The 16,477-nt window shown below is 38.9% G+C and overlaps 1 protein-coding gene across 2 annotated transcripts; it reads left to right on the top strand.

The window, feature by feature from the left end:
- Positions 1-1,329: 1,329 nt before the first annotated feature.
- rab15 (RAB15, member RAS oncogene family) lies at positions 1,330-14,569 on the top strand. 2 transcript variants are annotated; one of them, XM_042390789.1, is made up of 8 exons: positions 1,330-1,669; positions 9,928-9,988; positions 10,175-10,235; positions 11,064-11,141; positions 11,746-11,835; positions 12,355-12,420; positions 12,580-12,721; positions 13,295-14,569. In XM_042390789.1, exons 1-8 carry the CDS (start codon positions 1,546-1,548, stop codon positions 13,351-13,353), a joined length of 681 nt encoding a protein of 226 aa, XP_042246723.1. In that variant the 5' UTR covers positions 1,330-1,545; the 3' UTR covers positions 13,354-14,569. The 2 variants fall into 2 exon arrangements, with proteins under 2 accessions (XP_042246723.1, XP_042246722.1); XM_042390788.1 differs by having other exon boundaries at positions 12,580-12,730.
- The last annotated feature ends 1,908 nt before the right edge of the window (positions 14,570-16,477 follow it).

The raw sequence follows: 16,477 nt of genomic DNA, 5'->3' as shown, positions 1-16,477 counted from the left end.
AACATACACAATAGTGCCGGAAGTGTAGCGATCTACCCTTCAAAATAAAAATTCGAAAGAGGTCGTGGGGGTAAACCTTCAAATCAAGTTCAAGTTCTTTAATGTTACATCTCATTACATTACACAAGTATAGAGAGTAAAATGTTTCAGCTCCTCCACAATGCAGAAAAGAAAAAGAAATATTTTAAATAAAAAGCAATAGTAAGAGATAAGAGTACAAACAAATATATACAACATGAATGTATGTATGTAAAGTGTGCATGTGTCCTACCTATAATACATGAATAAATATCTATATGTGTATAACAGCATGTGCATGTACAAATATAGGTATGTGCTTATGTATGTGTGTGTGACATCAGGCAGGCTACAGGTCTTTAGTATCCATTGTTCATAAGCCTGGTGGCCTGGTGGAAAAAGCTGTTCTGGAGCCTGCTAGTCCAGGCCCTGAGGCTGCGGTACCACTTGCCAGATGTCAGCGGCTGAATCAGTCCATGGTTGGTGTGGCTGGGGTTCAATGGTTGGATTAACCTGTTTGCGGGCCTGTTGGGCCTCTGGTGCCTCCAAGTACCCATGAAGTACAATGCACACAGCACACCATAAATGGCAGCCTCTTTAATATCTTGCAGATACCCAGAAACCAGCAACTAGGCCGGTCCTAAGATGGGAAATCAGTTTGCATTTCCTGTTTTTTCTCTATTTCTAGAGAGACGTCAGCATAAACCTCATGATGCTGCCTGAGGAAGAGTGCCAGGCTTGAAACGCATTGCAATCCAGAGTATAAAAACAAAAAGCAAAATTTCTTAAAAATTTGAATTGCCTATAGCATACAGGAAGTGGGGTGGCTAAGGTAAATTACAATTAATGCTTCAGAACCATGTTAGAAGAAGAATCTGAGTGTTAGTACAGACACAGCAATTAAGCATCTGATAAAAAGTGGATAATATGTACACAAATATACAGTGAGAATATTATTACAAACTATCATACATATGAGCAATGGAGCAGAATCAAAGCCACATTAATATGTTCACAGACGGCTTAAGATGAGCCTTTTATGTAAGCCTGGATTCAATTGACAGATGAAAATAACCTGTGTACAGTGTGTGCAGGTTTGGATATGTGCATGAGCTCACACTATCAGTATTTCTACATACAAATGAATTACATAACTAACACACCATGAAAATAGGGATTATACTTTATTTTGCTACCAAAACATGAATCTAACCCTCGTTCTAAAATATCATAATGTTCACCAGTTGTGCTTTTATGTAGGAAACAATAACCGGAAGTCTCCTTTTCTCACTCGGTCTCACTTGACAGTGGTCCACCGCACCCACTGGAGGCTGGAGGCTGCCTGGGAAGCTGGAGCATCCCTGTTTTGTTTCCCCACCGACCCAGCATCAGTGAACAAAAAGAAGCATAGCCAAAGCCTTATGCTGACCATCTGAGCAGACATGGGATGCATGTGGGGAGGGATTGGTCATTTATCGCAGAGCTAGCTGACTGGGGCTTTTTTCATTTAACACTACATTCAACACCATGGCTAAACAGTACGATGTGCTCTTCCGACTCCTGCTTCTCGGAGATTCTGGGGTTGGGAAAACATGTTTGTTATGCAGATTCACGGACAACGAATTTCACCCGTCTCACATCTCCACCATCGGTAAGACTCCGCACCGCCACCAGGAGTTATTTCTTAGATTTCACTCCTCACTTGTGTTAATTAGCACTCACAGCACTCAATGGTCTTTCAGCATTTTCTATGGATGCCGTTTGCGCATCTTCCTTTTATTGTGGCCATTGAATTGTCAAGCTGAATTCCACAATGATTTAATCATAAATTTTGAAGAGGTTATTTGTTTTGATTTGATTAGAGTTGCGCATGCACGTGGAATAAAGAAAAGGGTATAATGTGATTGCATTGGTTGGGGAAGCCCTGAGGGGGAAAGAGCCAACACTTGGCAGTCATGCAGATGAGTTTACCAACTATCAGCACTTGGCACTGACAGTGCAACCAAGTGCCATACAAAATACCAGCCAAGACTTACTTTTATATCTAGAAACAGGCTTTTTTTTTTTTTATCTCAGGTGCTCATGTTACCAACCAAACTGGAGTCCAGGGACCACTAGGTATCCTTTCGGCATGCTGCAGGGTATAGCTGATCAAAGTGGGGGAAAAAAGCTTTATTTCTTAACTCATGCATGACAGCTCATTGCACTCTGCGATATATCACCCCTCTAATGAGCCATGAAATTGTATATTAAATCTTATCTCAACACAAAAGATTTTTTTTTTACAAAGAGGGTCCTTAGTGTCAAGGAAAAATTGAAAAAACAACTGATCTCATAGTCAACGTGAAGTTTCTGGATGATAATTATGGCACAAGTGTGACATTTTATATTTTGCATGACATGGCTAATTTTGACAGATCCAGCTACTTCTTTGTTTAATTCAGAACATGCAGAAAAAACTAAAAAAATATGTCTTCCTCCTATTCTTCATGGATACGCCACATCCCTGAAAATGGTATTGACTCAGCAAAGCTAAACCTTTCCTCATAGTTGGACTGTGCAGTATATAGACTTAGTTAGGAGTGCAGACTGTGGCAGGCACATAACCATGCTTTACTTTGAAGTGAAGGAAATAAGGATGTACAGTACAGCCTTTGTTGACATGCTGCGATGATGTCTTTTATATCTTCTTCTGTGGAAACTGACCTGTCTTTCCTGTGTGTATGTCTATCTGTTTGTGCTCCATCATAGTGCTTCCTATTTCTGAGGAAGCAGCTGCTTTCTGACGTTGTTTTCAGTAATTAGCCATAATATGGAGAAAACAAAACACAGGCATCCCCGTGGGTAAAGTTAAAGTCAGTATGTTCCAACTGGTTGTGATGGATAACTGCCTTTTTTATTGAGAAGATAGAGAACATGTTGTCTAAATAAGGTCAAAGCAGTGAATCATGAAAGCAGTGGTCGGTGTGTGATTTTCAGACAGATGTTGCTTGAAAAGATCAAACAGGAGCAACAGTGAGAATATGATTGCACTGTTAATTATTAATTTTAGCATTATTTATTAACATTATTTTTGGACTACTGGTGTGTTGGATTGCATGGAAGCTTTAATGCTAAATCAAAGGCTTTATGATTTTTGAGTGCTCATTGAACTCCTGCAAACAGCCCACAGGCACAGCATGAGGCTCAAACTCAACTTTCACACAAGCCTCGTCACACCGAACTTTGTTACATCAAATGCTTCTTCGGTTGTTTCACCTTCTCCAGTCAGCGATGATATATGCCTGCATGCATACTAAGACGGCAGTTCTCTGTTTTAAGTCATGCACCTATGGTATATATCTACAGGAAACTTCTTCCCTGTAGAATGATGCTTATACATGACAGGTCTTTCTCTTCTCTTCTGAAAAGTTCAGGCAGTCTGCACACGTTAAAAAAAAAATACCTCGGCAGACTTTTTGCACTTTTGTTACATTGTGCCAAGTGTTCACAATCACAGCTGGATGTGTCAGAAACCAGGCTCTTGTGTCGGTGTAGGCGCTGCAATCCCGATATTTATGCAGGACTGAATAGTTTGAGGCAGCAGAATGTGTCTATAAGCCATGGTGGGAGGTCTTTCATGGGCCTGCAATATTTCACACCCATCTCCTCAGACTAAACAAGCCCAACAAAGTCTAAAGAGAGAGAAAGAGAGAAAGAGAGAGATCAAGAGTGACCACCATCAGTGCTCTCCTGTGGAGGATCAATAAATAATTTCCCAACCTTCACTGTGACGGAGGGATATAAATTCTCCCCCATGTGTCCCTCATGGGGAGCTCCATTATTCATCAGGTCTCCTTCCAGTCCACTTGTTCATTTTTTTTTACTCTTAATTATCTCAAAAACTGCAGGGACCTGTCACCCATGGAAGGTTTTATTCAGCAAAGCTCCTCAAGTTTTTCCATAAACATTAGAGGAATAAAAAACGTCTTTTTTAGCAGAGGAAGAATGACATCTCCTGTTGTTTCGCAAACACAGAAATTCAAACACTGAGGGTTATAAGCCAACAGTGTGATATTAAATAGATGTTGATACAGTATATGGACATCCAATATGTGACATTATGGCCATTAAAGGGGACCTATTATGCTTTTTGTGGTTTTCTGTTATGATATACTATTATAATGTCAGATATCTATGTTAAACACTGCTAGTCATGCATGCACATTGTCCACTTGAGTAAAGAACGCAAAAAAGGAGCGAAATCCTATGACTATAGTTTGTTTCATGGTTTGTTGACGTTGTCTCCGAAGACGGAGGAAGTCTTCTGCGGTGCAGTTCTGAGAGCTGGCCAATCAGAACAGAGTGGGTTCCTCAGGAGGAGGGCCTTAAAGAGACAGGAGATAAAACTGCCTGTTTCAGACAGAGGCTGAACTGAGGGGCTGCATAAAGAGCCAGTATAAGATAAATCAGGAGTTTTTTAATACTGTAAATCATGCAAAGATATTACAGTACAGCCCCTGAATAAAAAAATATATGTCTTCAGGTTTTCCGCAAGATTTTGGAACATGGTTGTGGGGGTTTGCTCCCATTCAGCCACAAGAGCATTAGTGAGGTGGAGCACTGATCTTGGGTGATGAGGCCTGGCTCGCGGCTACAGTTCCAGTTCATCCCAAAGGTGTTGATGGGATTGAAGTCAGCGAACTCAGAAAACCATGTTTTTATGGGACTCGCTTTGTGCACCGAGGCATTGTTCCCTTAATTGGAACAGTACACAAAAGTAGTTTGTCAAAGTCTCCACTGTTTCCAGAGCTGTTTGTTTCCTGTGCTCTAATTGGGCTCAGGAAACAATGTGCATTCATGTTCAACATGACCTTCTCCTGGCTATTAAATGCTTTTTGGCATTCAACAACAGCTCAACATAAATCCTTTAAATTGATACAATAAATAGTTTTTACAGGCTACATGGAATGTACATATTTTATCCGTGTGCAGTTTATAACTGGACTCCTTCAGAAGTTGAAGGGCAGTTAGAGCGTGTATTCACTGTGTCAAAGAATTTCCCACAAAAGAAAAAGAGTTGAAACCACCGAGCGAGAACTGCATTTAAATTCAAGCTGAGATTTTTGTCTTTGCTTTGATCCATCAAGGCTTTTTTGAAAATAAATCGCATACACAGAAGTAGGATAACAAAAAAGCCTATATGGCTATAGAATCAACAAAGAATATGACTTTATTCTCTTGTTAGAGCTCACACAGAAATAAAAGCACCATCCATAGCCCCCCTTCAATACAAATCAATAAAAATCAAAGTACTCCAAAAATCATTGGAGCAGCAGGAATTCTGATATTATCCTGACTACTAACATACTCCTCCAGGTATCCCATTTCATTTTAGCAGGTCACTCTGTTCCTCATAAGACTTTTATCTGGGCCCCAGAGTGCACATTTCTCTGGCATAGAGCAGCTGTGGAGATGATTTAGTAATGTTATTCAGTCACACCGCTGAGTTTAATCTTCCTCGCCGTTACCTCGGCAGTCTCGTCACAAGACTCCTCAGAGCTCCTGGCTGTCACCACACCTATAAAGTATGAGCCCGGCCCTGCCCTATGTCATATCTCAATAAGCAGCTGTCCTCACGGTGGTGATCCCAACGGTGTAACGGTGACGACCTGGTCATACACTTAACCTGCCACTGTTAGATGAGCTCATTAGTCTAAACGGCCAGGCATGGATCTCAGCCGCCACAGATGCTTAGCCTCTTGTAAAGCAGTTATCATTGAACTCAGTGGTGTTGTCATTGGCTTAAGCTTTCCCTGGCTTTTTAGGAACGTGAAAGGTTTGATCGTACATTATTTATACAAAGGAAGTTCTAGTTGTTTGTGTGTGTATGTGTGTGTGTGTATTAAGACTTCAGGAAGACACTCAGCCAAGATATATAGCCTGGCACACATCGTCCTATTAAATCAAAATTTGTAGTTTTTACACTTTGGTTGTTAATGGATTAAATAAACGAAATATAAAGTGTTAATTAGTGAGCTTTGGTAGGCTAAGTTTGTTACTTTCTGACAGAGCCAGGCTAACTCTTGGCATGAAAGCAAATAGGTGTATATCTATGTCAAACCATTGCTGAAAGGTTTTGCCTCATAACTTTTAAACTATAAAGCATGGACTATAATCTGAAAGAATAAGGATTTTTGATGCTGATACCAGTGTCAGTATTTGAGAATGTAAAATATGTATCCACAGATATTCATTTTGCAACAAACATGTTTGATAAAGATCCCTTAAAATATATATATATATTTTTGAAAGAATTGCAACAAAGATATGTACTGCGCAGGAAATTTGACAGTTGAAAAATAAATTTGTCAGTGCTCTCTGGTGGCCAAACTATGTAACAGCTATGTTTCTAAATTCCAAATATATACTGTATATTTGGCATTTCTGTAAGGCAATTTCTTGCCACTTATTGGCCCTTATATACAGCCATACTGACATAGCTGCATTAGCAGATACAGTATATCAGCCTGGCAGATTTATTGTCAGGTAGTCAAAAAGTTAACTTTTCCTGGATTTCTTGGTTTAAAAGACTTGAGTTTTTGACAAAACTGTTTTTTTCAGTTTTAAATTATACTTATCCTCTTGGAATAGACTGTGATGTTTTTTGACTACAGTCCTGATCTAAATATGAACACAGTGTAACATTGGTCTGATATGAATTAATCACTAGGAGTTATTGTATATGTTTTAATTTCATAAGGTCAGTAAACAGGAAGCTCAGTTGTTCAGTACGGATTCGTGACAAGTTTATTATTGGAAAAAAATGTTTGTCCTTTGTCCTGACCTAAAGACAACAGCTGTCAACAGCTGTTGGCTGTCCTCTGCTGGTACTGATAGTCATGGATGACAGAGCCTTTCCCCAGTGAATTTGTGTCAGTGCCAGAGCATCCAGCCGTCCATCCATTAGTGAGCCTGTCACCATTACCTACAACACACTGACACGTGTCACCGCCTAATCCGTCCTGCGCAGTCGAACACAGTCTTCCTGGTAATTAGTCAAGTCAATTTTTGGTGTGTACCCATTAGTTTTTACATGGCTTTCACTCTGCCGATTGTGAAACGCTGCCATGTTAAATTAACTGCTGTCTCTCATATTGTGCACATCGTGCTATCTCCAGTGTTACAGTTTCCTCTGAGGGGAAGCTGTACAATGAGTCTTTTCCCAACTTGCCTTCATGATTGAGGATTTAACATTTCTTCAAACTTTACATGCAGAATTATTCTTAAAATTTGGCAAATGCAAGGACCAATGTGTAGGGTTTTTTTCTTTGTTGCAGTAAAAGTAATAGTTTATCCCACAGACACAATTCAATTCAGTTAATTTTACTTTATTTTACCAGTATAGTCTCCTCAGTACCAACACTGCCTTACTGGGAGCCTTGGGTACAAATATTGAAAATAAATAATAAAGACATTAACACAATTAAGAAATGTAAAACAGTAGTCGATCAAATGTATTGGTGTATAGATTCCATTTACATTTGAAAGCCTCCTTTCTTGTTTGTTCCCTTGTAAACCTGTTTAACTGATTCCAGATAGTAGCACCATAATACTGAATTAAAGCTGCTCTTGAATGCAATGTTTTTTGCATATGCATTGTCCTTTATCCTGAAACAGTGACATTCATGACTGTCTGCACAATTTCTTATGCAGATGTGACCTCTGATGTAGTGTGGGGTGGACCAAATAATGGAAACACCCCCAAAAAACTGGAATATCAAACCTCTAAAATGGTGTCTGATCTCTATTTACCTTCAGAACAGCATCAGTCCTTTGTGTCTAGCTGTCATGCAGTGTTTGCACTGTGGTCTGCACCTCACCTGCTCTATAAAATGGCTTCATTTTGCTTGGCTGATATGAGACAATGCAGAACAATCAGATGGCCGCCCATACAGTTTATTTGTCTAACCACAGGCAACAGACAGCAGTGTGGGTCGAGGCATCGTTGGGTTTTCTCCAAATATAATTCAGAATGTACTCATGCAGAACAGTGACTAACGATTATTTTCATTCTTGTTTTATCTGTCAATTATTTTCTCGATGAATTGATCAGTTGTTTTGTCAATAAAATGGTCAGAAAATGATGAAAAATGTTCATCACTGTTTCCCAAAGGCTAAGATGCAACCTTAAATTGTCTTGTTTTGTCCCCAACCCACAACCCAAAGATATTCAGTTTACTATCACAGAGAACTAAAGAAACAAGAAAATATTCACATTGAAGAGGCTGGAACCAGAGATTTTTGGCATTTAAAGAAAAAAAAGAGTCAAAGTGATTAATTGATTAAAAACTCATGTTGGAGAGATTTATGGCTGATTTTCAATGATTCTTTACGACTTGCCTGTGTAGCCATCTTGATTTATTTTAAAATTTCCTTGATTTTATCCAGTCCCTTACTTTAGACACACATTGTACAGCTGGAGAATCCATTAGTCCGTATCTGCATGATGTTTAAATCATCGCTGTTTGCATGGATGACTTCTGACTGGAGCTTACAGTAATACAGTGCTAATACAGCTGGACAATGACACAGGAAGATGGCCTCTCTTTCATTAGTCTCCTCTCTCTTCTCAAGCCTCAGGCAAAGCAAGCCACTGATTGTTATGCTGACCTTTCCTTTAGTCTTGGTCTGAATGCTCCCTAGTCAAAGGCAAAGGCCGTCTCACCACTCACGCTGTCAAGTCAGTGAGCTCCAGCCTCTGCGGAGCCTTCGCTTGACTCCAGCTTGTTCTCAGCAAACATTCAGTCTAAAATCAGGCGGGCCAGCTATAGTACATCTGTCAGCTATTTCCTTGTGTCTGTTGGAACACAAACCTGGCAGAAATGCAGCTATAACAACCACAAACGGCGCGTTCCTCCAGTTATGTGAATCGATTGGACTCAGTAGCTCTTTCCCTGAGTGTGACACATGGGTATTGAGTGTCAGGTTAATTGGGATGAACTGTTAATTGATTTCTCAGGGATTAGTGTGGTCTATAGGAGCCTGTGGTTTTGCTTATTATCAACTTAAGTGCATTAGTCAGAGGAGACAGTCATGAAAAAAAACCACAAGGACAAAGAAGAAGAAAATCAGGAGAGATTTATATTCAATTATATAAAAAAAAAATCTGCTTCTAATTTTTTTTGGCATTTTGATTGAATGACAGCCAAGTAAGCTTGAAATGTTTTTGTTATATTGTAGGAAGAGTAGAGAGTAAAGCTTTAATGTCCCAGAGGGGCAATTTGGCTTATAGACAGCAGTCAGGAAAAATAATCAATACTTGGATTCATTTTTTGTTATAAAAATGCAAAAATCTCAACTTAACATCAGCACAAAATGACTTCTGTCCACAAATATCTGTACTTGTCTTCAAAAATGAACATCGTGCAAAGTCCTAATAGAAATATAAAATTGGCCCTGCGTGTGATTTTCTGTCTATGAACAATATCGCACTCTGAAATAAATCAGAGATCACTGAACCGTGAGCGACTTCTTGCTTAACCCCTCCCCGCTTCTGCTCTGCTTCTTCACGTCTGCTCCTCTGTGGCGTTATGCAGCACTCTTCTTCCTTTATTTCACCTCCCATGTGATCGATGCAGGGAACTAAATGAGGACTCAGCTCGCCGGATCATTAGCCCGATCTTCTAACAGGCTGATTATGCAGGGATGATGTGACTCTCGTTGCGATAATGCCTTCTATGATGTTACAAAGCTGCAGCAGATACTGGTAAACCTCTGTCTGTAGGAGACGTGCTGGGTTAATTGATTTCAGTCAGTTACTGGGTAGAAAGTGCACCCGTCACTTGGAACAGTGCTTCAAAGCATTTAGCCTGAGCTCTCAGTGAATGTAATATTGTGTTTCCTAACCATATCTTCTGTTTGTTGCAGGAGTGGACTTCAAAATGAAGACACTAGTAATAGATGGTATCAAAGTGCGGATACAGATATGGTAAGAAAAGTGGATTGGACACGATGTTGGAAGGATTATTAATGTTTATAGATATTACACAAGTAGATCTGACAGAGGGGCTGTAACTTTAATCATTTACGGTTGTTTAATCAGCCCTATGTTCATCTATAATCTCATTAATGTATCTGTGTGTGCATGTTCATATGTGTTTGTGTGTCTGTCCAGGGACACTGCAGGCCAGGAAAGGTACCAGACCATCACTAAACAGTACTACAGACGAGCACAGGTAGTTTGATCTTAAGTTTCCTCTACTGGCTCTGCAGCTGCAAGTGATTTTCCACACATTAACGTCCTGTAATATTATTACTACAGAGTAGCATAACATATTTAATCTGGAAATTAAATTTGTTACAGCTTCATGACTAACTCATGCCTAATGCTTGGCAGCGTTTCAGTTACTGGTGATTTAGGTGCACTCAATAACAATAAGGATGGAGGGGATCTGTATCAACGTTGCTACATATAGCAGCTTTAAAACCTCGATATAACCTTTGTAAAAGGATTTGTATGATGATGGTTTCATTCACGAGACCACCCTCGAGACGATGTAGCGTGCTATCTCATGGTATTGTAAGTGTGTTGTTTTTAATATTTAAGACCACATTTCCCTCAGACTTCTTGTAGAGGATGTTGCTGCTTGCCATCCTGCCAAAAATAAACAACTACCACCACCCTAGAGTTGCAGTGTACATGCAATTTTCCTTTGCTTTAGGCTGCTGAAGAGGTTAAATATGCTGGAATTGACTTTTCTATTTACCAGAAACTGGTAATGAAATTGGAAGAAAAGTGTCCTGTTCCTGTTTTGTGCTTTAAAGCATTGCAGCAGATTTCTTTATCCAGCCAATGGCATACAATGTAAAATGCATTGTTTTTAGAGGCTATAAGTGGCAGCTTGGTTTGTTAGAATTAAATATATAATAATGTTTTAAAATGTATTGATTGGCATCTTTACAAATTACAGGAAACTGAGAAATTTTTTTTGAAGATTCTTTAAAGCTTCTGAAATTGAACACGTTCTCGTCTGTTTTTGAAATCTTTGACTATCACTCTTCAGGGAATCTTCCTGGTGTATGATATCACAAGTGAGCGATCGTTCCAACACATCATGAAGTGGGCCAGTGACGTGGATGAGGTGAGTCACGGAGATGAGGGGATTTAAAAATTCAATATATCAGGCAGAGTGGAAAATCAACAGGCATTTTTCCTCCACATTGTGGAAAGGGCAGAACTGACAGAAGCACTTACTGTGCAGAAGCCCCAGGTTGAAAAAGAACAGCTGCTTGACATGGTGTAATAAAAACCAAATGCTTTGGCCTGACAGATGCTGTGCTTATTATGTTCCATCTTTATTTTCAAATACCTGTCATCATATTTTTTTTAAATGTGTAGCCATAAACATCATAGAGAAGAGATCGCATTTTTTCCTCTAGCAGTCACTTTTTTCTTTTGGCTTTGAGTTGAAGTAGTCATCTTCCCTGCATCCCTGTCATTTCCCAGATGATTTTGTGCTATTAATTTTGTCATTATGCACTAATTTCCTCAAGAGGTCTGTCCAAATATATACTCTATTGATCTTGGCACACTTCCCACTTACTTTTAATCTTGGTCTCATTTCCTGAGCACTCTTGCCTCTGTGTCCCTCTCTCTTCCTTTCTCTTTAATTCTGTTTCTCATTTCTCTTCCTTGTCTGTAAATATGCCTCATTTCCTTCACATTCACATGACAAACCCCTGCAGTATGCTCCCGACAAGGTCCAGAAGATCCTCGTAGGGAACAAGTCGGATGAGGTGGACAAGAGGCAGGTGGCCACAGAGCAAGGTATCAAGGTGGGTCAATGGTTGAGCATTTCACTCAATTAAATATTCAACGAGCTGATACAAAGCATGTATGACACTGTCAGACAGAGTGGAATTTATAACCTTAAAGCTGCTTAAAGGGATACAATTAGGAAAAGTGTATGTTAACGGTGACATAAGACAAGACAAAAGAGTCTAGTTGCAGTGATGTAGTATGTTTGCAAACAGAATTTGGGAGTCTATGATTTGGATTGTGTTCTGATGGAAAATTTTGCACTGTAGGTTGTGATATTTAGGGATGATGTGAGAGAGAAAACTTGGTTCGGGTGTTGCTAGAAGCTTGAGGTGTAGTTTCTATCAGGCATGTGTCTCTAATCTGTAAACAAGCTCAAACGGCCCTGGCGTCAACCTCAAAAAACAAGTGCAGACAAAGACTGACTCATCTGTCTCCTGCTGCCTCACATTTTACACTAAAATTTGCACTTTTTTTTGCAGGAAAGTGAAATGTTGTTGTTATTGTTGTTGTTGTCACTGTCATCTGTCTTCCAGCTGGCCAAAGCTTACGGAATGGACTTCTTTGAGACAAGTGCCTTCACCAACCATAATATAACAGAGGTGAGATGACATTTAGAGTCGCTGCTCAAAAGGAACTCGTGACATTTCATGACTATGCACACAATAAAAACAAGATCAAAGCAATGCAGTCATGGTTATGTAAGGGGAGGAAGCAACTTGATAAGTGACAATGCATTTGTGGCTGTGTTTCCCTTTAAGACTTTCACACGATTGGCTGAGCAGGTGCTGGCAGCCAATAAAAAGGACCTGGATCTTCTCCGGATGTCCATTAACGACGAGCTTAATCTTGCTGCTCTGGAGGAAGAGGAGGGACTCTGCGACAGTGCGGCTGGTGACCAAGGCAAAGGCTGTTGGTGTTAAACTACTAACATGAATTTAAGTTATATGTCTTCACCAGACACTTTGCGCACTCTTGGAAAAATGTGTCTTCTTTTGTATTTAGCTGAAATGAAGAGGCGCTCCTATAGCTAGAATTCTGAAACCAGCTACAGTATGTCCCTCGCTTTCATGGAGCAACGCCAAAAATGCTAATGAGCCATTTGAGAGCAGTTTCAAGGACAAAGGGGGAGACATTTTTGCCACAAAGTGCCAAGTGTGTGGTGAATTAACCAAGTGAAGGTCCAAATGTCAAGGTTTTCCTCATAATGTTCATTGTCTAAAGCACTAATTCCTGCTCAGCTCAGTGTGTCTTTGATCTAACCAAACGCAATCCCTATCCACTACCAGCCAGGCATTTGCATCCAATTGAAAAAAAAAAATTAAAATAAAAAGCCACTTGCTGAGCTGCAAAGTTGATTTCTTTCCAAAATGTGTACAGTAGTCCTGATGTAGAGGACAGGGAATGACTTGGAATTGTTCACCACTGACTTGAAACTTTTCACAATGTTGTTTATCACATTTTTTTCCCCCCCAGGCGCTGTCTCTGATATGAATCATAAGGCTGGGTGCCTTGCACATCAACAATGTGATTGATTACATTTGGCCTTCATTCACCTCTTTAGTATTTTCCTTCATGTGGGTGATTGCACTGATGTACTCACAGCCTTTCAACCATCCAATGCATCAGATGTAGTGTAAGAAATTACCACAAGAGGGTGCTACATGTATTGCACACACACACCTGAGAGGTGTTCAGTGTTCAGTGATGCCAGTACACTGTTTTATCTTTTCTTTTTTAATTTTTTGGTGGTAAATGCAGCTGCAACGGTTACCTTTAATGGTATGAAAGGATTCTAAATATATGCAGCCATTTTTTTTATAATTTTATTTTATTGTTACCATGCAAATGTCGGCCACACAGACACAGGTTTTGCAGCTTGTAATATAATCCCTTGTAGGGCCACACGCACACTCTGATAATTTGCAGTGAGGTGGTTAACCGTGGGAAACATTGAGAGCAAAGTTATTTCATTTCCTTGTAGCAAAACGGAAGGTATTTTTCATCATTTTATAGTCTTTGTTTATAGCAGACAGTATGCTGTAGTACAGATAGTTTGATAACTGCCCATTGCATGTACATATCAGGTTTTTCAGATCATCATAGACTGATAGAATCATGAGCATACACCATGAATATAATGTATTACCATTAGGGGGCTGTATAAAAAAAAGTCCACAGTGATATAGATGGTCTGAAATATTCCGTCTGTGAATATAACAATGTCTTGGTCATTATGTCCTTTTCTCACTGTTTTGTACAGAGTCCAGTGGAGATGCCATTTCTTTTTTTTTTCCCCCAGACTTAACAAGTGACAAGCAAGAGTTTTGCATGTGATCCACTCTTTTTTTTCTCCTCTTTCTTTTATTGCAACTTCAATGAAGTTAATAATCATCTGACCGTGTTATAAGAAGAGCATTTGACCAGAGTTGCCTGTTGGAGACTTACACAGAATGAACATCTTAGGACTAACTTTGGCTACATTTCTTTTGCAATTTATTATGACTAAATGCTACTCAAAACAGTTGTTAATGTGTGCAATGTGTGAAATGGCAGTATGTTGTGTTGAATGATGTGCTGGACTAAGCTCTAGATACACAATGTATCTGTGTTGTTTTCAAGAACTTTTTTTTGTTGCCCCTCTTTCTTTTAGACTACTTTAATTGTATTTGTGGAAATATATTACATGCAACATGTAAAATGCAACATGTTATTATTGGAGAGAAGATGTCAGATGTTTATGAGTAAATACTTGCAGATATATGACTCTGTGCCAGGTTGTCTTCTTGGTTAAGGTGAGACACAGGAATCCTTCAATATGAGACAGAGATACAGTCTATACTGTGGCACTAAGTCACTCGGTAACAGGAGAACATGATCTTAATGTAGATTAATAAACACAACACAAAAAACACAACAGTGGACTGTAGACGGTGCATATCTTCTTCAGTCATACGTTAACATCGAACATCCTAAAGCTACACAGTCACACAGCGTGATATAAATTATGTTTACAGCTGTTGTGGAAAATACATCAAGTGGCAGTAGTACACTGGTCCAGTCTACCATGCAATTGCAGTGCAGACGTGATGTCATTGCAGGCCAGAGGGACCAAAACAGTGAACAAATGCTCGTAGCATCTACTGCTGGTAGCTGATAGCATCTACATTCAATTTGAATATATATAGAAAACCAGGTACATGCATATCTTACCTGCATGTATATATTTTTTATTCAGCTTCTAAACTTGAAAGGGGAACAATGAGGGATGAGTAAGAAATTATTACTATTAATTCACTGTAATGTGGTATTAGATGTAGAGGTGGTGAACAAAATACTGGAAAAAATACATGAAATTAAAGAAAACAAATGAAATTAAGGCTGAATAATATGGTAGAAAATCAATATCACAATATTCATAAGAAAAACAATCCAATGTACAGTAGATTCACATTGGTGGGAGATTTGTATACAATCCTTTATCGCAAAGTTCATTTTAATATATTATTATTGGTAAATTTATTGGTAATTTTATAACCTATGTCTGCTTTTGGCTAACCAAATAAATCAAGCAAAAATCAAAGTACTTCATCATAATAATGTTAAAAAAAACCTTGTAAATTCATTGTTCTCTTAAAGCAGTCTTTCTTACTGATTTGTAACATTACTCACATTGACCTAAGCCAAAAGCGATAGTAGAGGGAGAGCTACTTTGGTATAAACAGAATATAAAGATTTGACAAACTCCAGTCTCCTTCAAGGATAGAGTTTGCTCAGTTGTCAAGGAGATAGCTATGCTGCAATCATGTGACCTTGATATGGTCAGGTGGTACCTGACAACTCAGCAAACTCAGGACGACCGTGAGGTGTCATTGAAAGACTTTGAAAAAGCTAGTAAGTTGACCTTGAGTGATGTTTTTGTTTACATATTGCAATTTCCAAAATCAAGAATGAACTTTAACACTCAAGTAGAGAAAAATCTCTGAAAGTTGACAGATTTTTATCATCTTGCAGTATTTATTGTCATACCACCCAATCCTATCCATATACAGTATATTAATGTATCACATATAAAGTATGCTTTACATCAGAAAGCTCTTCCTAGGCTATTTAAACAGTACTCTGGACAAAAGATACTGTACTGACAGAAAAGAGCTTTAACAAACGTTTACGTCACTTCCTCATTCGACCACTAGATGACAGATTCACTCCATTATCTTGTTCTACTCCTCAGCTTCTCAAAGCCAACCTTTAGACTGTAAAGCACATAAAAATGTGTCATGGTGAGGAAACTTTTAGTCATTTGTATTACATAGTGTTATATAGGAAATATTTACAATAATAAACAGAACCGCCACTCACCACAGTATCATGTAATTGATATCTGGCGGTCACTTTTATTAAAATAACTTGAATACTTTGAACAGCCTAAACCCACATTATTACTAAACCATGTTAAAGCCCGACTGTTTAAACACAGCACAGTATCCTACACATAAATGTAGTGTACACAGCAGAATTGTAGTCATATAAATTTCTCACTTGTAGTCAGTGATGGGGTTTTCTCACTAAGTATTACAGGGGAGAAAAAAACTGCAAAGCTTTTGTTCATCACCTCATCTGAGTTGTTAATATTGTGAACTCATTAAAGCTCTTTGG

The sequence above is a fragment of the Thunnus maccoyii genome, chromosome 17 (genome assembly GCF_910596095.1).
Source record: "Thunnus maccoyii chromosome 17, fThuMac1.1, whole genome shotgun sequence".
NCBI lineage: Eukaryota > Metazoa > Chordata > Actinopteri > Scombriformes > Scombridae > Thunnus > Thunnus maccoyii.
Note: the sequence above shows the minus strand (reverse complement) of the source record. Positions and strands in the feature narration are given on the sequence as shown.

Bases quoted from the DNA above. Each gene is read 5' to 3' on its own strand.
- rab15 (XM_042390788.1), top strand. From the start codon at position 1,546: ATGGCTAAACAGTACGATGTGCTCTTCCGACTCCTGCTTCTCGGAGAT. The intron at 11,836-12,354 runs GTGGGTCAATGG...TCTGTCTTCCAG, and splicing joins CCACAGAGCAAGGTATCAAG to CTGGCCAAAGCTTACGGAAT. The intron at 12,421-12,579 runs GTGAGATGACAT...TTTCCCTTTAAG, and splicing joins CCAACCATAATATAACAGAG to ACTTTCACACGATTGGCTGA.